This window comes from Nomascus leucogenys, chromosome X, assembly GCF_006542625.1.
Source record: "Nomascus leucogenys isolate Asia chromosome X, Asia_NLE_v1, whole genome shotgun sequence".
Lineage (NCBI taxonomy): Eukaryota > Metazoa > Chordata > Mammalia > Primates > Hylobatidae > Nomascus > Nomascus leucogenys.
The window spans coordinates 17,787,798-17,813,484 of NC_044406.1; the positions used below are offsets into that span (position 1 = coordinate 17,787,798).

General features: G+C 43.3%; 1 protein-coding gene across 1 annotated transcript in view; it reads right to left on the minus strand.

The window, feature by feature from the left end:
* Positions 1-25,687, minus strand: part of MAP3K15 (mitogen-activated protein kinase kinase kinase 15) — a 203,522-nt gene that overhangs the window by 23,039 nt on the left and 154,796 nt on the right. The window contains exons 13-18 of the mRNA XM_030807584.1: positions 24,699-24,794; positions 18,101-18,188; positions 15,733-15,866; positions 12,616-12,743; positions 9,888-10,018; positions 9,547-9,652 (exon numbers count right to left, since the gene is read on the minus strand). Coding sequence (XP_030663444.1) covers positions 9,547-9,652; positions 9,888-10,018; positions 12,616-12,743; positions 15,733-15,866; positions 18,101-18,188; positions 24,699-24,794 — 683 coding nt within the window. The remainder of the gene's footprint in view (positions 1-9,546; positions 9,653-9,887; positions 10,019-12,615; positions 12,744-15,732; positions 15,867-18,100; positions 18,189-24,698; positions 24,795-25,687) is intronic.

Below are 25,687 nucleotides of genomic sequence, written 5' to 3' on the forward strand. Positions count from 1 at the left end.
GGCAGGGAATGTGCCTTCTAACGAATCCCTAATTGAGGAAGGATCCGATACTGTGCTGCTTATGAAGCTACCCTCTCTCAGCTCTGCTCTGTGACGCTGAGTCTGGGACTCCGCTTCACCTGCAGCTCCCCATTAGGCTCTGCAACCAGGTGGCGCTAAAGAGAGACCCTGGAAGGATGCGGGAGGGAGCAGAGACCTACTGTGTGCTTGCTGTGGCCCTAAGCTTTGCGTTGGACCCTCAGTTGGCCCCAGTCTCCAGCTGTGTGTCACCCTGTACTTCCAGAACCAGCCTCATCTTGCCCCTCAGAGGTACCTGCTCCAGCCTGGTGACATTCCCTCCCAACAAGTTCTAATCTCACCTTCCCATTTGACCCCCAAGCCCCAGGGGTGTAGGCTTCCTGATACCTCAGGGCCTCCCTTTCTGCCTTTTTGGTTTTTGGTAACCAGCAAACAGTTATTTCTATTAAATTCTCTCCGTGGAAATAACGGGTTATTTTTGTTTTTCTGCCTCGACCCTGACTAATATAATCACCAAATTTATTTCTTCAAAGAGCAAGAGAATACATTTATAGATGTATCCAGCAGTAGAAAAAAAATGCTAAACCAAACATCAATGGCTAATTGGCTCTGGTCAAATAACTGTCCATCCTGGTACAATTATTTCATAATTGAAGCCTATTTAGTCTGCTTAATTCTAAATTTGGAGATTTTGCACAGCAAAGGAAACAGTCAGCAAAGTGAAGAGACAACCCACAGAATGGGAGAAAATATTTGCATAATACCCCTCTGCCAGGGGATTAATCACCAGAATATATAAGGAGCTCACACAACTCTATAGGAAAAAATCTAATAATTAGATTTTTAAAAATGGGCAAAACATCTGAATAGACATTTCTCAAAAGAAGACATTTGTAAATGGCCAACAGGCATATGAAAGGGTGCTCAACATCCCTAATCATCAGAAAAATGCAAAAACCACAGTGAGATAGCATCTCACTGCAGTTAAAATGGCTGATATCAAAAGACAGGCAATAACAAATATGGGCGAGGATGTGGAGAAAAGGGAACCCTCAGACACTGTTGGTGGGATTGTAAATTAGTACAACCACTATGGAGAACAGTTTGGAGGTTCCTCAAAAAACTAAAAATAGAGTTATCATAGGATCCGGCAATCCCATTCCTAGGTATATACCCAAAAGAAAGGAAATCAGTATATCAAAGAGACATCTGCACTCCCATGTTTGTTGCAGCTCTGTTCACAATAGCCAAGATTTGGAGGCAACCTAAGTGTCCACCAACAGATGAATGGATAAAGAAAATGTGGTACTTTTACACAATGGAGTACCATTCAGCCATTAAAAGAATGAGATCCTGTCATCTGCAACAAAATGGATGGAACTGGAGATCATTATATAAAGTGAAATAAGTCAGGCATAGAAAGAGAAACATTGCATGTTCTATTTGTGAGAGCTAAAAATCAAAACAATTGAACTCAGGGACATGGAGAGTAGAAGGATGGTTACCAGAGGCTGGGAAGGGTAGTGGGGACTGGGGGAAGGTGGGGATGGTTAGTGGGTACAAAAAAAATAGAAAGAATGAATAAGATCTAGTATTTGATAGCACAAGAGGGTGACTATAGTCAATACATTTTGGCTGGGCACGGTGGCTCATGCCTGCAATCCCAGCACTTTGGGTGGCTGAGGTGGGTGAATCACTTGAGCCCAGGAGTTTGAGACCAGCCTGGGCAACATAGCGAGACCCCTATCTCTACTAAAAGAGTACAAAAAATTAGTCAGGGTTGGTGGTGTGCACATGTAGTCTCAGCTACTTGGGAGGCTGAGGTGGGAGGATCACCTGAGCCCAGGAAGTTGGAGCTGCAGTGAACCAAGATCACGCCACTGCCCTCCAGCCTGGGCGGATGGGAGTGAGACCTTGTCTCAAAAAAAAAACCAACAACAACCACAACAAAAAAAAAACTGTACATTTTAAAAAACTGAAAAGAGCATAATTGGATTGTTTGTAACACAAAGGATAAATTCCTGAGGTAATAAATACCTTATTTACCCTGATGTGATTATTACACATTGTATGCCTGTATCGAAATAGTCTATATAATACCCCATAAATATATATACCTACTATATACCCACAAAAGTTAAAAATAAATAAATTTGCACATTTTTAAAAATATGGAGCCATGGTGAACAGCACTCTTTCTAAAGGCAAGGATGTAATAATGACATTCATATTAGTTATTTATTGCTGTTTAAGAAATGATCCCCCAAATCTATCAACTCAAACAACAAATAGTTAGGTCTTACAGCGTTTCTAAGGCTTGAAATCCAGGAGCAACTACCTAGCTGGGTGGACCTGGCTCAGGGTCTCCCAGGAAGTTGCAGTCCAGATGTCAGCTGGGGCTACAGTCATCTGAAGGCTGGACTGGGGCTGGAGGATCAGTTTCCAAGCTCACTAAGGATAGAGCTAGTGGGGGGCTTCGGGTTTTCACTACATGGGATCCTCCACAGGACTGGCTTGAGACGTGGCTTCCCTCGGAGAGAGTGATCCGAGAGAAAGAGGAATGGCACACTGCCTTTTATGACCTAGTCTCCAGGTCAGACACCATCACTCCCACTTCTTCCTATTCATTAGAAGCAAGTCGCTAAGTCCAGTCCACATTCAACGGGAGGGAACTATGCAAGGGTGTGACTATCAGGAGGTAGGGATCGTTGGGGGTCATTTTGGAGGCTGCCTGCCACAAATCTGACTTCTGGTGAGCACTTGATGGCTTACCAATTGTCTCCACATAGCCTTGGCCATCTGACTCAAACGACTCTGGAAGGTTGGGCAGAGGAAGCACTATGTACCGTTATTCCTACTTTACACAGGAGGCAACTGAGGTTCAGAGAGGCTAAAGGATTCGCTTAGGCTAGAACCCATTGTCTTCTACCTCCAAGTTCAGAACTACACACCATGACCTCACTCATCCATATACTACATCAAAAAGAAGCGCTGCTGGAAAAAAAAGCTGCCTGAATAAGAGCAGCACATGTAAAGATTTCCAAAGTCATATTGGAGCATCCTTCCATATAACTGGAAGGTACAGGGCACTAATGGAAAACTAGGTGCTCCATTTTATTCACTACTGTATTCACAGGGTAACCATCCACTCTCAGTACAGCCAACAGAGAGAGATGGACGCACACAACTATTTCAAATACTCAAGGGAACACTCCCTGGCAGGATCCATGTTGGGTGTGTACATCAGCTATCCCAAAGGCTGGATTCTGTCAAGAAAACCAAGTGAAGATGGCATTGTGGGGCATGTGAATCACGCACGAATCCTGGAAAATTGGTTTTACTTAAATCTGGCTCTCAGCCGGGCGCGGTGGCTCACGCTTGTAATCCCAGCACTTTGGGAGGCTGAGGCGGGCAGATCACGAGGTCAGGAGATCGAGACCACGGTGAAACCCCGTCTCTACTAAAAATACAAAAAAATTAGCCGGGCGTGGTGGCGGGCGCCTGTAGTCCCAGCTACTCGGAGAGGCTGAGGCAGGAGAATGGCGTGAACCTGGGAGGCGGAGCTTGCAGTGAGCCGAGATTGCGCCACTGCACTCCAGCCTGGGCGACAGAGCAAGACTCCGTCTCAAAAAAAAAAAAAAAAAAAAAAAAAAAAAAAATCTGGCTCTCATAGGCCAGGCACGGTGGCTGACACCTGAATCCCAGCACTTTGGGAGGCCGAAGCAGGTGGATGGCTTGAGGTCAGGAGTTCGAGATCGACCTGGCCAACATGGTGAAACCCCGTCTCTACTAAAAATACAAAAATTAGCCGGGCACAGTGGCGTGCACCTGTGGTCCCAGCTACTTGGGGGGCTGAGGCAGGAGAATCATTTGAACCCGGGTGGTGGAGGTTGTACTGAGCGATGAACGCGCCACTGCACTCCAGCCTGGGCGACAGAGTAAGACTCCATTTCAAAAAAAAAAAAAAAATCTGGCTCTCTTGGGGCCCCATATGCTCCCTAAACTATATTTCCTCCAAGGTATGCCCTACCACACTGGTCACTGGTCACAGCCCACTACGGCTCTTAGGTACCTACACCAGGGCAGCGGTGCAGAGTTCAGAACAAGGTGACCAAGAGACCCACAGGCACTGACTCAGCCCCCCTAGGGCACAAAATCCACTGGGGACTCCTGGAGAATTGTCCAATAGGATTTTCAGATTACCAGCAAAGAAGACACACGGCAGAAGACACGAGTTTGTAACTGAGGCCCAGGGACCTTCTAATCTGATCAAGGGGCTGAGAGAGTTGACAGAGTAGTTTAGGGGGGTGGTGCTGAGACAGCTTCTTTAGGGAGAGCTATGCTGGGCTGCCTACCCTCTCCCAAGTTACAGGATTTGGGGCAGGACTGTCCCCAAAAGGGCGTGGGCCCAGGGCAACTCAAGCCACTCAAAACCAACTTACGATCATCACATCTTCCATAGGCCCTTGGAGATACCGTTAGAGCCCAAATTTCAAGATTTCATATTAATCAAGTACAGAAAAGAAAAGTAAGGTACGATTTTCCCATAGTCCAGGGGACTACCCTAGTTGACCTGACCAAGGGATGAGCCTGGTGGGAAGGGGGCGCCACTGGTTCCTAACCCAAAGCCTTTGAAGGGGGCTTCACTGAGCCAACTCAGCTCCGTGTGTGTGTGTTCCTGTAGGTAAATTACACAGTGGACTGGCTCCCAAGGGAGCAAAGGTAACTTCCAGCAGCAGACGGGGGGCTGTAAGGTCTGGGGATACTGCCACACCCTCTCAACAGTGGGCTGAAGCTGCATGAACTCTGGACACCAGATGGGGGACCCTATTACAGAAATACTGGCTTAGGGTTTATCTTTTATTTTATTACTTATTTGATTGATTGACTGATTGACAGGGTCTCATTTCTGTCGCCCAGGCTGGAGTGCAGTGGCACAATCATGACTCCCTGCAGCCTCATTCTCCTGGGCTCAAGTGATTCTCTCACCTCAGCCTCCCGAGTAGCTGAGACTACAAGTGCGCACCACCACACCCAGCTAATTTTTATATTTTTCGTAGAGACGGGGCCTCACTATGTTGGCCAGGCTGGTCTCAAACTCCTGGGCTCAAGCGATCCTCCCGCCTCAGCCTCCCAGAGAGCTGGGATTACAGGCGTGAGCCACCGTGCCCAGCCTATGGTCTTCTTAAAAGGAATCCTGGGAGTCTCTCTCAGAACCTATTCTGGTTCCAGGGGCTGCCCGATAAAAAATAAAGAAAAAAGAAAAAAAGAAAAGGAATTCCTCCTCAAACGCAGTCCTCCACGATCTGAATCCCTCAACAGAAAGAGATGGAAGGAGGATGTGATGTCAGGGGCAAATGACTGGGAGGAGGGGGCGGTCAGCCAAAGAACAGGCCCCTGCCCACGACACAGGAGTTACATCCAGAGGGAGCCAGCGAGGGAAAATAACATCAGCCAGGCCCACAGCACGCAAAGCCAGCTTCCAACAGTGCTAGTCAAGTGACAACTGTCCCTGCCCCTGTCCTCTCCTTCCTGCAGCTGGTGATTAGGGAGAAAAAGCCAACACCCAGCTCCTGACCAGAGGTCACTGCCTGCAGGGAGAGGGGAGAGGGGTCTGACTTTTGAATGAGGACCAGGGCGTTGATCAGTATATCAGCCTGACTTTTTTTTTTTTTTTTTTTTTGAGACAGGGTCTTGCTCTGTCACCCAGGCTGGAGTCCAGTGGCGCAATCGGCTCATGCAACCTCCGCTTCCCGGGTTCAAGTGATGAGTCCTTTTTAATTCTTGAATTCAGACTGTGTGCACTCCTTCAAGTGTCATTATGACTTTCTCTGTTATGTAAGGGTGGCTGGAAAAGTCAAAGGAAAGAACTCCCGCCCCAGACAGGATGAAAAGTGGGAGAGAAAAATCCAGTGGCTTTTGTGATTACACCCTTTGAGTCCAATGGGTTCAACACGTTAGTTACACACACAAACTCAGTTCTCTCAAAGCCTCTTTCCAGCTCTAATAACCCATGACTTCTAAGTACAAGTGAGTATTTAATTAGCAAACACTTCAATTGCACTTGCTATGTGCCAGGGACCAGTCAAAGCACTTCATCAGTAACTCACTTTACCCTCATAAAAACCCTATGAGTAGGTACAACGAGCATTTCTATTTTACTCACGAAGAAACTGAGACACATGGAGGTTAAGTAATATGCCCAAAGTCACACAGCTAGCAAGTGGTTGGGCCAGGATTTGAACCAATGATGTTTGCAGCCAGACAAGAACAGAGTTCCTGTCCCAAGTTCTCCTTCTAGGTATCTACCCAAGAGGGCTGAAAACACATGTTCGCACACGTTTTGTATGTGAATGTTCACAGCATCATTATTCACAGTGGCCAAAAAGTAGAAACAATCCCAAATGACTGTTAACTGGTAAATGGACGAACCAAATGTGGTTCTCCACACAATGGAATGTCATTCAGCCATGAAGAACAACGAAGTACCCATACACACCACTGCATGGAGGAACTGCAAAAACAGGACTCAACGTGCAAGAAGCTACATGCAAAACCCACACACTGTATTCATTCCAAGCATATGAATATCCACAACGGGCAAAGCCACACAAACACAACAAAGCAGATGAGTGATGAGGTGGGGCTGGAGTGGGAATGGGGATGAGTACCAAGGGGCACGGGGTCTGCTAGGTTCAGACACCGGATCGTGGTGATGGCTGAGCAACTCAGTAAATTTACTGAAAACCAAATAATTGTGTACTTCTAATAGGTGCTTTGATGATATGTCAGCTATACTTCGATAAGGCTGCTTTAAAAAAAAAAAAAAAAAAAAAAAAAGGCGGGGCTGACCCTGGCTCTAACAGCCCTTCCTCCTGTTCTCGCAGGTTCCTATGTGTGGGCAAACCCTTCAGAGGAACACAGGGAGGGAGGGCTCCAGACCAGGAAGTTACCTGAAACCCTCTGGCTCTCCTGCCAGGCTGAGCAACCACCACCCAGAGTTCTGCACCAACCAGCTGAGATTTCCTTACAGAACTGCTCTGTTTTGCAAAGAGCAATTATATGCGGGGGAATTTCCTAACCAAAATGAGACCCCCTTCTTTATTATCCCCCAAACACCCCTGCATTCTTTTGCAATGCAAAATCCGTGCCTCCCCAAGCCAATTACTTGGGAAATCTGATATGCAAGGATGAATTATACATGTGTGTTCTTTGTGAGTTTGTTTCCTCCTCAGGGATGCTAATTATGAGATAAATTGTTGGGGGTTTTATGTCTTCAAATAACTCCTTGTCATATAAGAGCCCCTCTTGCTACGTATTGCCAAGCTAATTGGTGGCTTCCAAAGAGGAGGATACAAGTCATTTTCAATTAGGGTAGTAAAATGCTAAAAGAAAATAAAGTGCTAGTCATACACACATATTCATATACACATATTGACAGACGTATACGTATATTTATACCAGAAACAATGAATGAAAATTCAATGCACTCTTTCTTCGAGAGATTCTGATAGTGTCCCTGCTATAGTATGTTCCCATTTTCAGGCACACGTACCTCCCCTTGTGTTACAAGTGAGAAGTCATTTTGTGATGTATTAAAATTCTCTTTAGATGGTGAATGTGTCTCCATTGTGGGTGTCCAGTGGCTGACACGCAACAACTCTCTCATTGACAAAAAGTCTTTCAAAGCTGAGACATTATTTACCAAAAATAAGACCCAAGCTGTCCACTTTACAGCTTTGGTGACTGCAGAGATAGAGAACAGTCACCTGTCTTTTATAGCCTATTTGAGAGCTATATTATTTTAAGAGCTAATTTTTTCTTTTTCTTTTTTTTTTTTTTTTTTTTTTTGAGACAGAGTCTCGCTCTGCCACCCAGGCTGGAGTGCAGTGACACAATCACAGCTCACTGCAGCCTCAACCTCCTGGGCTGAAGCGATCCTCCCACCTCAGCCTCACTAGTAGCTGGGACCATAGGCGCACACCACCACACCCAGCTAATAATTACTATAATTACTATATAATATTATTATATACATATATATTATATATAATCATTATGTATTATATTATATATAACATATAATATATAAATATAATATGTAATAATTATTTATTTTTTGTAGAGATGGGATTCTCCCTATGTTGCCCAGGCTGGTCTTGAACTCCTGAGCTCAAGTAAGATACTCCTGCTTCAATCTCCCAAAGTGCCCAGCCTATGAAAGCTGTTTCTTTTTTCTTTTTCTTTTTTTTTTTTTTAAGAAATGGGGTCTCACTATGTTGACCAGGCTGGTCTTGCACTGCTGGCCTCAAGTGATCCTCCCATCTTGGCCTTTTAAAGTGCTGGGATTACAGGTGTCAGCCACTATGCCAGGCCCCAGCTGTTTCATAATTCTATCAAGCAAGATCTTTGTGATCTTTACGTTACTCCTTGGGGGACTATAAACCTTTACTTATTCAAAAATCAGTACTTCTTTCCAAGGATCAAAGTTCTTGTTATTAGTCAGGTTTAAGCAGGAATTTCCAATAGCCACAGGTACCTTTTGACCATCATTCTACTTATTGATCTTACAACTGTGAAACTAGCTGGTAATTGTATACCACCCTTTGAACCCAGTCCCTCTCAGTGCTCAAGTTATTCTATCACTGACACATGGACAAGAAAATCCAATTCCTCAAAATCACTTAGAATACCATATTCCCCAGGAAGAATTAGCCTCTCTTGGAAACACAATCATATCAAAACACAAGGTACCAGAATCCACTATGGTAACAGGCTATTTTTATGACAGACCAATAAAATGTCTTAATCAGTTGTCTGAGGAATATTGTTATTCAGCTTTATCCACGATTTCAAATAATGTGCTATTAACTTTAAAGAGATGTGCTGCCATCTTGCTGATTGGTTGAGTGACCTTCAGAAAGCCTCAGCAGAGGCCAGGCACGGTGGCTCTCACACCTGTAATCTATCCCAGCACTTTGGGAGGGTGAGGTGGGCGAATCACTTGAGGTCAGGAGTTCCAGACCAGCCTGGTCAACATGGTGAAACCTTGTCTCTACTGAAAATACAAAAATGAGTCAGGTGTGGTAGGGGGCGCGCCTATAATCCCAGCTACTTGGGAGGCTGAGAGACGAGAATCATTTGAACCCAGGAGGTGGAGGTAGCAGTGAGCCAAGATCCTGCCACCGCACTCCAGCCTGGGCGACAGAGTGAGACCCCGTCTCAAAAAAAAGAAAAAAAAAAAAAAAAGAAAACCTCAGAACCTCAGCAGAGCACTCCATCTACCCAACTTTTGGATGACAAAGAACAAAGTAGGGCAGTCTTGTTGCCACAGGTAGCTGGCTAGGTGCGTCACTATGACAAAGTTAAAACAACTTGAAGCTGGGGACAATCCGCTGTCTACTTCAAGTAGCAATTGCTCACTCTGCTCCAAGAAGGTGCTCACTAAGTAACGGTTGAACAACAGCAGCTTGTGCAGAAAGCGTAACTCTAGGATGGGCACCCTGTGCCAAGCTTTGGTCCGCTTACCAGCAAAAGTCTCTGTGCAGGGGTTCACACCCGCAAGACGTTTCGAGGCCCCAAAATCGGAGATTTTCACCACTCCGCTGTAGGTGTTCACCAGAACATTATCGCCCTTCGGAAAAGAACAACATCAAGTGCTTAAAAGACAGGCTGAAACGAACTCGTACGAAACAGATCTGGACCTTGAGAAATCGTCACAAGTCTCTAGGAAAACTAGACTTTGCATTTTGGGGATGGCTGTGCTAAATCATACCCCTCTGTCAGCCAGTCACTCAGCAGACACCACCGACAGCTCTCCTGATCTGATACGAGCAAAGGCAACCTCGTCAGCTTAAAAAAGCAAATACCTTTATGTCTCTGTGCACGATCTGGTTTTCATGGAGATACTTAAGGCCCTCCAGGATCTGTTTGGTGTAAAACTTGATTGTTGGTTCCTTCATCGGCCCCCATTTGGATCGCAGAAGAGCAGAAAGGCTTCCTAGAGACAGTCACAGCAAAAAACTTATCAGGAAGAGAAAGTTTCAATGAGAGTTCAGAGAAATAAAGTGAGGTGAGGTTTCTAACCTAACCTAAGCGCTTACACCAACACCACTGATCTGGGCTAAATGCAACATGTTTCCTCCCCTCTATAGCTACAGCCAGGGAATGGACTGGAAGCGATTCAGCACATGAACCTGACCGGAGGCGGAGGGTGAACATGAACCCCTTGTGCCTCCTGAAATTCAGTGGGGCCAATTGTGGGTTTAGCTCTGTTCAGCTACATGAAGTTAGGAGGAGAGCGAAATAATGCTCTCTCAACTTGAGGGGCATGGCCTGCTGGCGTAGATAACTCAGGTCCTATGACAGTTGTTTACAGCAGGTCTGTCTCAGCCATTCTGCTTGGGTCAAAGCCACGTTTTATACCTTGTCTGTAATCAGAGGTGGACGGGTCCAGAATGAGGGGCCCTTTAGGGTGACAAGGACTAGGACTGGAGGAAGTTGGGTCTCTCTGTCCTCAATGTGAGAAAGCCACAGTGGCAAGTCACAGGGCAGGACTGTCTTGATCAACAACCACTTCCCCCAATTACGCTATTAAACACTGAACATTTGGGCCAAAAGAAAAGCTCCCTTCAGGATGCTGTGACCACGTCTCGAAGGACATCATGTGAGCTGCAGGACATCCTGTCCACTGGCAGGAACGGGCCCTCAGACATCGGCTGGTCTCAGATTCCCACTTACACAGTGTTATGGGACCTTGATCTACCTTGGTTTCCCCATCTGTAAAGGGGGATGAACACATCTGTCTCTAATTCTGTCGATACCCTAAAACCTAACGCCGGGGATGGGGTTATCAACTAACGTGAAGAGTAATGGGCCGGGCGCGGTGGCTCACGCCTGTAATCCCAGCACTTTGGGAGGCCGAGGCGGGCAGATGACCTGAGGTCAGGAGTTCAAGACCAGCCTGGTCAACATGGCAAAACCCCATCTCTACTAAAATACAAAAATTAGCCAGGCGTGGTGGTGTGCACTTGTAATCCTAGCTACTTGAGAGGCTGAGGCAGAGAGAATTGCTTGAACCCGGGAGGCAGAGATTGCCATCAGTGAGCCAATATCGTACCACTGCACTCCAGCCTAGGCGACAGACAGACTCCATCGCAAAAAAAAAAAAAAAAGAAAAAAAAAGATAAAGCAGCAATGGACGAGTTTTCTGATAGACTATGACCAACTTAAGGGGAAAACAAACTACTTCACTTATTCTAACATAACCGTGAAAATCTAGCCCACCACCTGGCTCTTTTCTTTTTCTTTCTTTTTTTTTTTTTTGAAGATGGAGTCTCATTGTGTCACCCAGGATGGAGTGGAGTGGTATGATCTTGGCTCACTGCAACCTCCGCCTCCTGGGTTCAAGTGATTCTTGTGCCTCAGCCTCCGGAGTAGCTGGGACTACAGGCACACGCCACCACACCTGGCTAATTATTTGTATTTTTAGTAGAGAAGGGGTTTCTCCATGTTGGCCAGGCTGGTCTCGAACTCCTGGCCTCAAGTGATCCACCTGCCTTGGCCTCCCAAAGTGCTGGGATTACAGGCGCGAGCCACTGTGCCTGGCTGACTGCCTGGCTCTTAATAAATATACTTAAGACTCTTCCTGTAATAGTAGACTCTTAATAACTGTTGGTTGAATGAATGAAAGATTTCTAACTGAAATTTTAACATCTGTATTCAGATAACTATTATTTAATTAAAGAGTTTGATTCATTATTTCAATGAGCACTTACTGAGCTCTTCTTCTCTGCCAGACAGAATCCACCCAACAGCCCCCTGAGACAGCGTTATTGTTACTCCAATAATTATTACTCCAATTATCAGAGTCATTATTACTCCAATTTTACAGTTCATTTATTCAATCAGAAAACTGAGGGCACAGAGAGGTAAAACAATTTGCCTGAAGTCACACAGCTTGTGGATGGAGGAACTGACTCAAACTAGATGGTCTGGCTCCAGATCCCAGGAACTCCCCTCCTGTGCCCTATCTCTTGCATTCAGGGATTTTTGTGGATAAAACACTGATGCTTGATTTCATTATCAAAATGCTATTTTGCATCGTCACTTTTAACACCTATATTCCCTCTTCTGCACCCTTGTCCAAACCCATCTTTAAACTCCTAGACTGTGAAGGCCTTAAGGCCAAAGACTATGTTTTCTCCATAGACAGTCAATGAATATTTGTGGGTTGAACAAACTGCATCGACAAACCAGAAATAGACTGCTTATATGACATTGGAAAATATCCAACTTTCCAACATCTAAAAGGTCTGCTGCTTTTTTTTTTTTTTTTTTTTTTTTTTTTTTTTTAAGAGTGATGGGCTTTTGCTCTGTCACCCAGGCTGGAGTGCAGTGCTGTGATCATGGCTCCCTGCAGCCTTGACCTCATGGGCTCAAGTGATCTTCCCACCTCGGCCTCCCAAGTAACTGGGACTACAGGTACCCTACAGGCCTGGCTTAGGGGTCTGTCATTTTGTAAATGGCAGGACAACAAATGACATCCATGTCGTAGTGATTTTCAGAATGTGAGACCAGAAGACAGCGACTACTCACCTCCAGGCACCTGCTCCATAAATATCTTAATGTAGCCGTTCTCTGAAACAGAGCCCAGGTACTGAACGATATTGCGGTGCTTAAGGTACTTGTGCAGGGCTATCTCCTCGTGCAGAGGCTGGGAATACCTATTGGGAAAAACAGAGCCAGGGTCACCTGCCAAATCCCAGGGACTCTAGACCCACACCTCACCTCTCACCAGGACCTGCCCCACTGCTGCCCATCCCTTCTTTCTGGAAACTTTCTCTCCTCTGGCTTCCATGAAACTACTCAACTTCCCATCTGTACAACAGAGGATAAGCCGACAGCCATGCAGGGCTGCCAAGGGCCAAGGCATGTCCATTTCCTTAAGCACTTAGTGGAGTAGCTGGTGTGTGGTGAGTATTCAATGAATGACTGCTATTGTTACTACTGTTATCGTTCGGGCCTGAACCCACCAACCATTCTTTACCTCTCTCAACAGCCCCTCTTCCTCTGCCTCCCATGAAGAGTGGTGTTCTGGAAGGTTCTGCCCTCAGCTGCCCTCTTGTCTTATTCTACAGAGTCGCCCCAGACCACAACAGCAGCCACCTAATGGGCCACCCAGCCCCATTTTAATCCATTCCCCAACCTTGGCCATTATACTACCTCTTCTTAAAACACACACTTCACCACATCCCTTCCCCACATAAATTCCACATAGAGACCATGCTATTTAATGTCACATACAAGGACTTTCAAAGATCAGTTCAGGCTAAGCCTTAAAAAAAGTTTGTTTTGGCCTAATTTCAAGAGCATTTCACTGCCCTGCATCCTACGTGCAAGTCCTATCAGACAATCTGTTGTTCTCTGAGTATATACTTTGTGTTTTAACAGCTCTGTTCTTCCATTAGCATAGGCCTCCTTTTCCGCTCAACAAATTATTACTCATCCCTCAAAGTCCAGCTCAAAGTTGATTTTTTTCAAACTTGCCACAACTCACTAAGGAGAGTAATTCATTCCTCTTCTGTGTTCTAAAAACACTCTGTGTACTCCTCTATCACGGTGCTTGGCACTTTCACTCACAGGCAAAGCATCTGCATTTCCCACCAAACCAGCAGAATGCTGGGAAAAAGACACTATCCTAATCACCTTTCAGTCCCCAGTGCCAGCCCAGAGTCGGACATAGAGAAAGTAGCTGTCATCGTGAGTTCAGCCCATAGATTCAGGGAGTTGAACAAAACAGTCTCTAAAGGTCCCTTCTAGCTCTTAAAATCCCAGGAACTACTGATCAGCAACAAAAAGCCAGAACAGCTATTGCTACCAAATGAAGGAGATGGGACATGCCAGAAATTTCCCCAAATATATCCAACTGCAACACCTTATCCATCATGAGAAAAGAGACTGGATGCTGGAAGAGGAACTCAAGAGACTCGGATCCTAGTCTTGTTTCTAAGCATCCTTGGGAAAGTCATTTAATCTTCCTCAGTCTTGATTTTCTTATTGGTGAAATGAAGAAATGGAAATAGTTCATTTCAGGTCCTGTCTCATAAGTCACGTATCATAACATGCTATCCCACTGAAAATCAACAAATACATGAATGGATGAATGAAGGGTCTTACTGCTGGCAGAAATCCCTTGAAACTCATCCCCAGTATATCAGCAATCACCCAGATACATGGGTGTTTACACATATTCTTCAGCACTCGACACTGAAGGCAATCCTACAGCTGTCGTCTGACACACCTGTGGACCCCAGGATGATTAATTCCAACTGTGTATGTAGCTTCTCTACAGAAACACTTTGCAGTCAACATTGCAATGCTCGTTCTGTGGGGGTATAAATTTAAACTTTTTTTTTTTTTTTTTTTGAGACAGGGTCTCACTCTGTCACCCAGGCTGGAGTGCAGTGGCACAATCTCGGCTCACTGCAGCCTCTGCCTCCCGGGGTTCAAGCGATTCTCGTGCCTCAGCCTCCTGAGTAGCTGGGATTACAGGCGTGCGCCACCCACCTAAGTTTTGTATTTTTAATAGAGATAGGGTTTCACCATGTTGCCCAGGCTGGTCTCGAACTCTTGACCTCAAGTGAGCTGCCCGCCTCAGCCTCCCAAAGTGCTGGGATTACAGGCTTGAGCTACAATGCCCGGCTAGAAACAAACATTTCTTAAAACTAAAAAAAGTCAAAGAAATGAATAAGCAGTACTAATGGTAGAAAAACAGTCCAAAATCCATGTGTGAGGGTGAAGGGTAGGATGTTAAAAAAAAATTCTGTATTGCAAAAATCTGATTTTTTTTTAACTGTGTGTAATTTTCCACAATGATGCATCTGAACAAATCATAGCCATTTTCAACTGCTACAATGTAAATTTAAAATAACCCGGTCACATTTAAAAATTATATTTGCACTCAACAATTAGACAGGCATGGTGACGTGTGTCTGTAGTCCCAGCTCCTCAGGTGGCTGAGATGGGAAGATCACTTGAGCCCAGGAGGTGGAGACCGCAGTGAGCCGAGATCTGCCACTGCACTCCTGCCTGAGTGACAGAGTGAGACTTCATCTCAAAGATGTATATATATTTGCAAACAACTACACAAAAAATGTAAAACTTTAGACCTAGCTGATGGGTGGAAACACAACAAAAGTTTTCTTTTAAAATATGATCCTCTGCAATCCACATGCCTCTGAAGTTCTTCCATTTTCTCAATCTATAATACACAAAACAAAAGCAGATCACCCTAGCCGGGCGCGGTGGCTCACGCCTGTAATCCCAGCACTTTGGTAGGCCAAGGCAGGCAGATCACTTGAGGTCAGGAGTTCAAGACCAACCTGACCAACATGGTGAAACCCTGTCTCTACTAAAAATACAAAAAAATCAGCTGGGCGTGGTGTAATCCCAGCTACAGGTTGAGCCACGAGAATTGCTTAAACCTGGGAGGCGGAGGTTGCAGTGAGCCAAGATCATGCCACTGCACTCCGGCCTGGGCAATAGAGCGAGACTCCGTTTCAAAAAAAAAAAAAAAAAAAAGATCACCCCTATTACAAGAGAATGACAGGTTTTGTGATAACATAATGCTTTCGTCCTTAACTCCTCCACACCATCAGCGGTGGGTATGGGATCTGGGGTGTGGAGAAACGCAGAAGGCCCGCCTGGACTTGCCTGCTATCTCTCTCCGGGATTTCTTTGATGGCTATTCGCACTTGATTGCTCAGATCTCGGCCAGCATACACAATCCCATACGTGCCTTTCCCCAAGACAACTCTCTCACCATTTGCATCATGGTCATACTCATACTGAAGAAGGAAAAACAAAAGGACAAAAAAGCACACAACTTGTAGTGGAGAAACCCTCTAAGGGCCCCAGAGTTGTCTAGCAACTAAAAAAAATATAAATAACATTATTTGAGTGCCAGGCAAGTCACAGTGCTCGGCTTAGGCCCTTTTCATTAAATGACGTTCAAGGGGGTAGAATTCTCCATTGTTCACATGTTCATAGTATGACTTTATGAAATGGAATCCAAGAAAATTAAAAATATGGTTCGCATATAACTGGCTCCCCTTTTGGAAATTCCTCCCCATTTGAATGCTGCAATTTAAAACTGCTTCTAAGCATGTTGAATAACCCGACTAGGTGTCTTCCTGCATAATCCCTTATCAAGTGGTCAGGAAACAAATATCTTTCAATAACCCAGAAAGGAATTGAAGGTCAATATAATTAACACTATCTTAATACAAAAAGTAAATATGCTGGGGCTTCCCCACTCTTTCAGGCATACGGATCTAGTAGTAAACACCTAGTACGAAAACTTGATTTACAATTAGCATTACTATTCTGTTCCCCCATCTTCCCATCAAAAGCTGTCACATACAGATGCATTTGATTCTTCTCGATGATTAAAACAAATGTGACTGCAGGCTGAGCAACACTTATTTAAAGCAGAGAGGCAGCAATCAATCCTTTGTTATTTTGCATGCTCCACCGCTTCTACTTACAGAGGTGCAGCTTATACACGGAATAGTCGGGGGGTATGTGGGTGTCCTTTCCCATCTACTTCTAGGGATGCTCATGACAATTAAGATTACTAAAGGGTTGGCTGGACACGGTGGCTCATGCCTGTAATCCTAGCACTTTGGAAGGCTGAGACAGGAGGACCACCTGAGGTCAGGAGTTTGAGACCAGCCTGGCCAACATGGCGAAACTCCGTCTCTACTAAAAATACAAAAATTAGGCCAGGCGTGGTGGCTCATGCCTGTAATCCCAGCACTTTGGGAGGCCGAGGCGAGTAGATCACCTGAGGTCAGGAGTTCGAGACCAGCCTGGCCAACACATGGTGAAACCCTGTTTCTACTAAAAATACAAAAAATTAGCCAGGCGTGGTGGCACGTGCCTGTGGTCCCAGCTACTCAGGAGGCTGAGGCAGGAGAATCGCTTAAACCCAGTAGATGGAGGTTGCAGTGAGCCAAGATCATGCCACTGCACTCCAGCCTGGGCAACAGAGGAAGACTCCATCTCTAAATAAATAAAATACAAAAATTAGCCAGGCGTGGTGGCGGGTGCCTGTAGTCCCAGCTACACGGGAGGCTGAGGCAGGAGAATCGCTTGAACCCAGGAGGCGGAGGTTGCAGTGAGGCGAGATTGCGCCACTGCACTCCACTCCAGCCTCGGCAACAGAGACTCTGTTTCCAAAAAAAAAAAAAAACAAAAAAGCAAACAACACGGTTCTTAAAGGATCTCCATCAGTGTCTGATGTAACTAGCAATCAGCCTGCTCCATTGAAGACTTTTACCTCACACCTCCCTCCGTTTCCCACACCTGCTGCCCTCAAAGCACCATTGCTCAGTTCATTTCCACAGCAAACTCTGGTCCTGACCTAAGAATTCTAGTAGTTAACTCAATTATTAAAATGAATCCCTTTGATATTTTCTGAAAGAAACCTTAAGGAATTCCTTTCAGTCTAACCTGAAAGTACAGTAAAATCTCATTAAATTGTAATCACTGGAAGAACCTGAGTGAGTGGCAAATCTGAATAACTGGGCAAGATTTAAACACACGTACAATGGTTTAGTAACTGTGGACTATAACTGTGCTGTTCAAAAGAGCTTATGATGAGCCTACTTTTTAAAATCATTTTAAAGTTGTTATACTTAATATACTATATGCACATAGCTACAACTAAAGTCATTTTAAGCATAAAAAGTCTGCTCTCAGTTGGCCAACTAATTCTCTTGTAGTCTCACAGACATTACTAATTAGCTTAGAGAAAACTTTCATAGGTTGTACACAAAAGGAAATTTTAGTCTAGTCCATGGCCAGATTTTTCTTAAGCATTCTAACTGAGAGAATCCCAAAGTAATGAGATTCTTCTCTGGAGACACATTAAACATTATCTCTGGGAACCATGCAGTGACGGCTGGCAGGTTCATAAAACATACTCAACAGAGCATTTTTCATAGAAAGATGGGACATTTTCTTGAAGCATCGAACACACAGTCAATGTTTTCCATATTCTAGGACATCCATGACTCACCTCCAAGGTGTCTCCATCAGTCTCTCCCTCCAGCTCCACTGTACTGCCTGCTGTACTGGTTATCATCTCTTTGACCAGAGAGAAAAATCTGGAACAGCAAATGTCACAAATACGTTGCCAACTCAGAATTGCTCTCATTCCTTGTTTTTAACTTAGCTTTATTAAACTGTACTTAAATATAAACCAAACTTTTACAAGTCATGGAACAATCGATCCCCTCCTTGATTTGACATGGTACTTTAGCGGTTATCAAATCTAGGGCAACTACCAATGTGATACCTGAATACCCTCTATACAGTATCTCCACCAACTGGTTGACCAGTTGATGTGTGAGTACCTCCAGCGACAGAGAACTCATTACCTCCCAAAGACAGCTCATTCTTGGAAGATCTTAATGAGAAATGTTTCCCTTTTATTGAACCAAAGACTTCTTTTATGTGAGTCCCATCCACAGTTTGCTTAGAATTAACCATTTTTCTACTTAACACTCCATTAGAAATGCACATAATTTTACCATGTCCCTATAAGTCTTTCCTTTCTGTCCCATCACTGTTTTCCCCAGGATGTGTGAGTTACTCTAACTAGCAGGTAATTCTTCAGATGACGTCCCTGTGTTACTCTTTTTTTTGGTTCTGTTTTGTTTTGTTTTAAAGACAGGGTCTCGCTCTGTCGCCCAGGCTGGAGTGCAGTGATGTGATCACGGCTCACTGCAGCCTCAGCCAGCCTCCTGAGCTCAAGCAATCTTCCCACCTCAGCCTCTCAAGCAGCTGAGACTACAGGCACCCATCACCAAGCCCGGCTAATTTTTGTATTTTTTGTAGACGGGGTCTCACTATGTTGCCTAGGTTGGTCTCGAACTCCTGGACTCAAATGATCCTCCCACCTTGGCCTCCCAAAGTGTTGGGAGGCATGAGCCCCCGCACCCAGCCTCTTGTATTATTCTTGAAGTCTGGCCCCAAGACCAGTGTTCAGAGGGGATCTAATCAATGCTAAGGATAGTGGGACTATCCCCTCTCAAAGTATAGACAATCTAGTTCTCAGTAAGATACAGGGTGTTGTATAAGGGGAATGGTGAGGAGGAAACGCATAAGGCGGCCACATCATTCTGTTGACACAGAACAAGCTTAATATTGACCCATAAATCTTTCTCACAAATTCTGCTGGGCCACGTGGGCCACTTCCTAGACTTGTGTAGTTGTTTATTTGGATACAAGTCATCTTGACTCATTGGAACATTTTTACTCACAATTCTCTCTTAAGATGTCAAGGAGGAATACTGTACATTTCAGGATAGTTCCCATAAACCGTTAAAATGCTCTTTTTTCTAACTAACCCAACTTACCTTTTCTTCTAATCTTTGAAAGCTGGATAACCCAATAGTCAGGCTTCTTAAGAGACATATGGTATGCACTCACAGAACAACTAAGATTTAAAAGACAGTATCAGCCAGGTGCGGTGGCTCACGCCTGTAATCTCAGCACTTTGGGAGACTGAAGCGGGAAGATTGCTTGAGGCCAGGAGTTCGAGACCAACCTGGGCAACGTGGCTGAAACCCCGTTTCTATAATTTTTTTTTTTTTAATTAGCCAGGTGTGGTGGCACACACCTGTAGTCCCAGCTACTAGGGAGGCTGAGGTAGGAAGATTGTTTGAGCCCGGGAGGCAGAGGTTGCAGTGAGCCAAGACTGCGCCACTGCACTCCAGCTGGGCAATAGAGCAAGACTCTGTCTCAACAGAAAAAAATAATAGATGATATCAACTGTTCTTCACAATACAGAACAACTGGGACTCTCATACATTGCTAGTGGGAGTGTAAATTGACATGACCACTTTGGAAAACTCTTGGCAGTATCAACAACCAAAGCTGAAGATAAACCTGCCCTATAATTCAGTAATCCACTCCTAGATATATACTCAATAGAAATCAACATATATGTTCACCAAAAGGCATATATAAGAATGTACATAGTCATTTTCTTCATAATAGCCCCCAAACAGAAATAATCCAAGTCTTCATTAATAGAACAGATAAATTGGAACACAACGGAATGCTACACAGAGAAAGAACGAACTGATACACACTTCACAGTTGGATCTCATTTTGTTTCTTGTTTTTGAGATGGGGTATCATATCACTCTGTCACCTAGCCTGGAGTGCAGTGGCGTGATCATGGTTCACTGCAGTCTCGACCTCACAGGCTCAAGTAATCCTCCCACCTCATCCTCCCAAGTAGCTGGGACTAGAGGTGCACACCACCACGCCCAGGTAATTTTTTTATTTTTTGTAGAGACGAGGGTCTCCCTATGTTGCCCAGGCTGGTCTTGAACTCCCGGGATCAAGCAATCCTCCTGCCTTGGCCTCCCAAAGTGCTGGGATTACAGGTGTGGGCCACCGTGCCCAGCTATGAATATTATTTTAAGGGGAAGAGGTGAGAAACAAGGGTACAAACTACATGATTCTGTTTATTTGTACGTCAAGAACAGGTGAAACTAGCCATTGGTCGTAAAAATCAAAATAGTTATCACTGGAGGGAGTTTAATGACTGTGAAGGGGCACAAAGCAACTTCTGGGGTACTGATCTGGGAGGCAGGTACAAGAATGTCAAGCTGTACACTTAAGTGCACATTACAAACTTGTTTGTATGTTACACGTCAATAAAAAAATTATTAAAATGTATTGAAAAAAGGCACTGAGTACTGAATGAGGGTCAAAAGAGCACATTTTGTAGCAGTAAAAGGATGTTCTGCTTAATACTAGGTTTTTAATGGCAAAAACTGCAATTACTTTTACACCAATTTATATCTGGCAGCATTTTTTCTACTATAAATTGAAGGTTATGACCCAATGATTCCCTAGTCTGCTATTTATTCTATTCTGTTTTTTTTTTTTTTTTTTTTTTGACAGGGTACTGCTCTGTCACCCAGGCTGGAGTGCAGTGGCATGATCACCGCTCGCCACAGCCTCAACCTCCCAGGTTCAGGTGATCCTCCCACTTCTGCCTCCTGAGTAGCTGGGACTATAGGTGTATGTCACCATGCTGAGCTAATTTTTTTTTTTTTTTGTACTTTTTGCAGAGACGGGGTTTCACCATGTTGCCCAGGCTGGTCTCGAACTGCCCACTCAAGCAATCCTCCTTCTTCAGCCTCCCAAAGTGCTAGGATTACAGGCCTCAGCCACCACACTCAGCCTACCCTAATCTTTAAATATGTTGTGACAATGATTGTCTGAGACACAATGAATTAAGACTTTCTCAAATTACATGATACAAATAAACTATGAATAAAGGGAACTTCCTCAATCTGATAAAGGTTATCTATGAAAAATCTGCTGCTAACATCATACTTAATGATGAAAGACTAACTTCTTTCTTCTTAAAAACAGGAACAAAATAAAGACGTCTACTCTCACTACTTCTATTCCACATTGTGCTGGGGAGTCTAGCTAGGATAATTAGGCAAGGAAAATAAAGGCATCTAGGTTGGAAAGGAAAAACTAAAACTGTATCTGCAGATGATAAGATATTGCACACAGAAAACCCTAAGGAATTCAATAAAACCCATTAGAACTAATACATGAGTTCAGCAAGGTTGTAAGTTACAAAATCAACATTTACAAATCAAGTGTATTTCTATACATTATCAGTGAACATACAAAAGTGAAATTTAAAAAACTCCAGTATCAAAATAATGAAATCCTTAGGTATGTATTTAATAAAAGAAGTACAAAATTTGTACACTGAAACTACAAAAATATTGTTGGAAGAAATTCAAGAAAACCTAAGTAAATAGAAATCCATCCTGTGTTCATGGATTGGAAGCCAGAATGGTTAATATGGCAACGCTCTCCGAATTGATCTAGATATCCAACGTATTCCCTGTCAAAGTCCTAGCTGCCATTTTTCTACAGAAATTGATGAGCTGATCCTAACATTTACGTGGAAAAGCAAGCATCCACAATAACCAAAACAATCTTGAAAAACAAGAATGAAGTTGGAGGGCTCACATTTCCTGATTTTACAACTTACTACAAAGCTACAGTAATAGAGAAAGCATGGCACTTGCATTAAGAATAGACACACAAAACAATGGAATGGAATTGAGAGTCCAGAAATAAACTCCTACATTTGTGGTTAACTGATTTCCTAAAAGAGTACCAAGACCATTCAATCAGGGAAAGAATGGTCTTTTCAACAAATGGTGCTGGGACAACCACATATCCACGTTAAGAATAAAGTTGGAACCCCTACCTTACACCATATCCAAAAATGAATTCAAAATGGGTCAAAAACCTAAACATAAAAGCTAAAACTATAAAACTCTTGGAAGAAAACATAAAAACCATAGAACACCTCAGGTTAGACAAAGCTTCTAAGACAGGAGCCAAAAGTACAAATGACAAAAGGAATAAATAGGTAAGTTGTACTTCATCCAAATTAAAAACTTTTGTGCTGCAAGTGATACCATCAAGAGAGTGAAAAGACAACCTACAGGATGGGAAAAAGCATTTGCAAATCATATCTGATAAAGAACTTGCATGGAGAAAAAAATATATCACATATATATGTATATATCACTCTTAAAATCAATAATAAAATGATAAATAACCCAATTACAAGTGGGCAAAGTTTGGAGATAGCTGGCAAACACCACTTTCACCAGATGATCCAAGTTAACATCACCAATAATGACACAGAGATATTGTGTCCCTTGTTATGAGGCACCGAGAAGGACACAACATCATTTCTGTGATATTCCTGCCAAATACATAACATCAGTGTACTCATGAGGAAACGATAAACAAATCCAAGTCAAAGGACTACCCCAAATAAACTGTCTGTACTCTTGGAAAGTATTAAGTCAAAAAAGACAAAGACTGATGATGAACTCTTCCAGGTGAAAGGAGACTATGCGGACGTTGACAACTCAATGCAACATGTGATCCTGGATTGGAACGTGAACCAGAGGAAAAACCTTTTGTTTTGCTATAAAAGACATCATTGGGACACTAAGTAAAATTTGGATAAATGTTGTAGATTATAGTACTATATCTATCTTAATTTCCTCATTAGATAACTGTACTGTAATTACATAAGTGAGTATCCTTGTTTTTACAAAATATACTCAAGTATTTACAGGTAACGGAGCATTGTCTGCAACTTACTTTTAAACAGTTCAGAAAAAATAACCGTATGCAGAGCGAGAATGTAAAATCAATGTGGGAAGGGGTTAACCCTGAGAAATGCTGTGTGAAACGTGTATGGAAATTCTTTGTATTGTTTTTTTGAAACTTTCCTATGGCTGTAAATATTTTCAAAAATAAAAAGTTTGATTTTTTTAATTGGACAAAGAATTTGAATAGACATTTCTCCAGAGGTATATAAATGGCCAATAAGCACATGAAATGATGCTCAGTATCGTTAGTCATCAGGAAAGTGCGAATCAAAACCACAATGAGATCCCACCTCACATCCACTAGGATTACAATACTCAAAAGACAGATAATAACAAGTGTTGGCAAGGATGTGGAGAAATTGGAAGCCACATACATTGCTAATGGGAATATAAAATGGGAAAATGGTCTGGCAGTTCCTCAAAAGGTTAAATGTAGAGTTACCATAAGACCCAGCAATTTGACTCCAAGAGAAATAAAAACATGTCCTCACAAATACTTGCACGTGAATGTTCAGGGAAGCACAATTCATAATTGTCAAAAAGTGCAAACAATCCAAATGCCTATTGGCTGACAAACAGATAAAACTGTGGTATAGCCATACAAAAGAGTATCATTCAGCCACAAAAAGAAATGAAGTACTGATATGTGTTACACATGGATAAACCTTAAAAAAAAATTATGCTAAGTGAAAGAAGCCAGTCACGAGAGACCACATACTGTATGATTCCATTTATATGAAATGGCCAGAATAGACACAGCCATAGAGACACAAAGATTAATGGTTACCTAGGGCTGGGGCCAAGATGGGGCGAGGTTGAGGGAATGTGGAATGACTCTATGGATAGTGGGGTTCTTGTGGGGGTGATGAAAATATTCTAAAACTAGATTATGGTGTTGGTTGGAAAACTATGACTATACTAAAAAATGCTGAATGTTATGTTATGTTACTTATTTTTTTGAAGTGGAGTTTCGCTCTTGTTCCCCAGGCTGGGGTGCAATGGCACAATCTCGGCTCACTGCAACCTCCACTTCCCGGGTTCAAGCGATTCTCCTGCCTCAGCCTCTCAAGTAGCTGGGATTACAGGCATGCGCCACCATACCCGGCTAATTTTGTATTTTTAGTAGAGACAGGGTTTCTCCATGTTGGTCAGGCTGGTCTCAAACTCCTAACCTCAGGTGATCCACCCTCCTTAGCCTCCCAAAGTGCTGAGATTACAGGCGTGAGCCCCTGCGCCTGGCCAAGTTGTGTATTTTAAATGGCTGAATTACCTGCTATGTGAATTATAGAAATTTTAGAGCTTTTTTGAGATGTAAGTTAACATTTCTAGAAAGACAGTAATAGCGAGTAAATATCTTTCAGAACAAAGGCCCTTTAAAAATGATTTGCCATAATTACACTGCAAATACCTGAATTGGCTGTAACTCACCTACTGCACTGCTCTTCAGTGGAAAAGTAGATTTGAAAGTCATCAGAATTATCATGGACATAAAGAAAACAACACCGTTCATCAAACTTTGATAGGCTGTAAAATTTCAAAGCATAATGTTTATACATAAGTTACGATACCCATTCTAAATCTGCGAGACAATCTTTTCTATTTTATCAATTTCTGAAAGATTCATTAATGTTTTAACAAACACCCCTCAAGTCTGCCTTTTATTTCTCTGTGAAATTTAAATACCAAAGACATTTATCTTGCTTATATTTGAGTTTGTATTTATCAACTGACCCTAATATGAACTTACTCTTAATATAATTCAGTGCTAAGCAAAGCATATGGGCAACAGAAAGGGGAATAAAATATGGTTCTCTGTCCTCAAGGGGCTTATAATCTCATGAAAAAGAAAGGCAAGGTATTTGTGAAATAATTTATTGTGGTATTAAGGGAATTTCTAGATTCGGAAAGTATCAGGACACAGTATTTGTGGCCACACAAGGGAAATGGAAATAAACATGGCATTGTAGCTCAAGAAAGGCCTTTAAATGTTTGTTATCTGGTCCATCTCCACCTAGTGTCTGTACCTGACTCTACAGCTCATCCAACAAGCAATATTCAGCTTGCCTGGACATAGCCAGTGACAGGAAATCTGCTAGTAGATTGGATGTTAGAGAGTTCTTCACCCACACTGGGCCAAAGCCTCTGCAGTGGCCCTCATGCCAAGAGATATTATGGAGAGGAATACTAGATTCTCTTCTATAATTGTCCCTTCAAACAACTGAAGCCACTTTATCTCATCCTTTCTAAGTTATCTCTTCCTGAGATCCAAACTGTCCTAGACCATTCTTTATGTTATAGATTGCATGACAAATACCGGGTTGGAACACCAAGAGTACCGAGGAGATTCAAAAAGAATTAGAACTAGATTATAAGTGAGCAGGTTTTGAAAATCAATCTGTAAAGCAACTACCACAGTT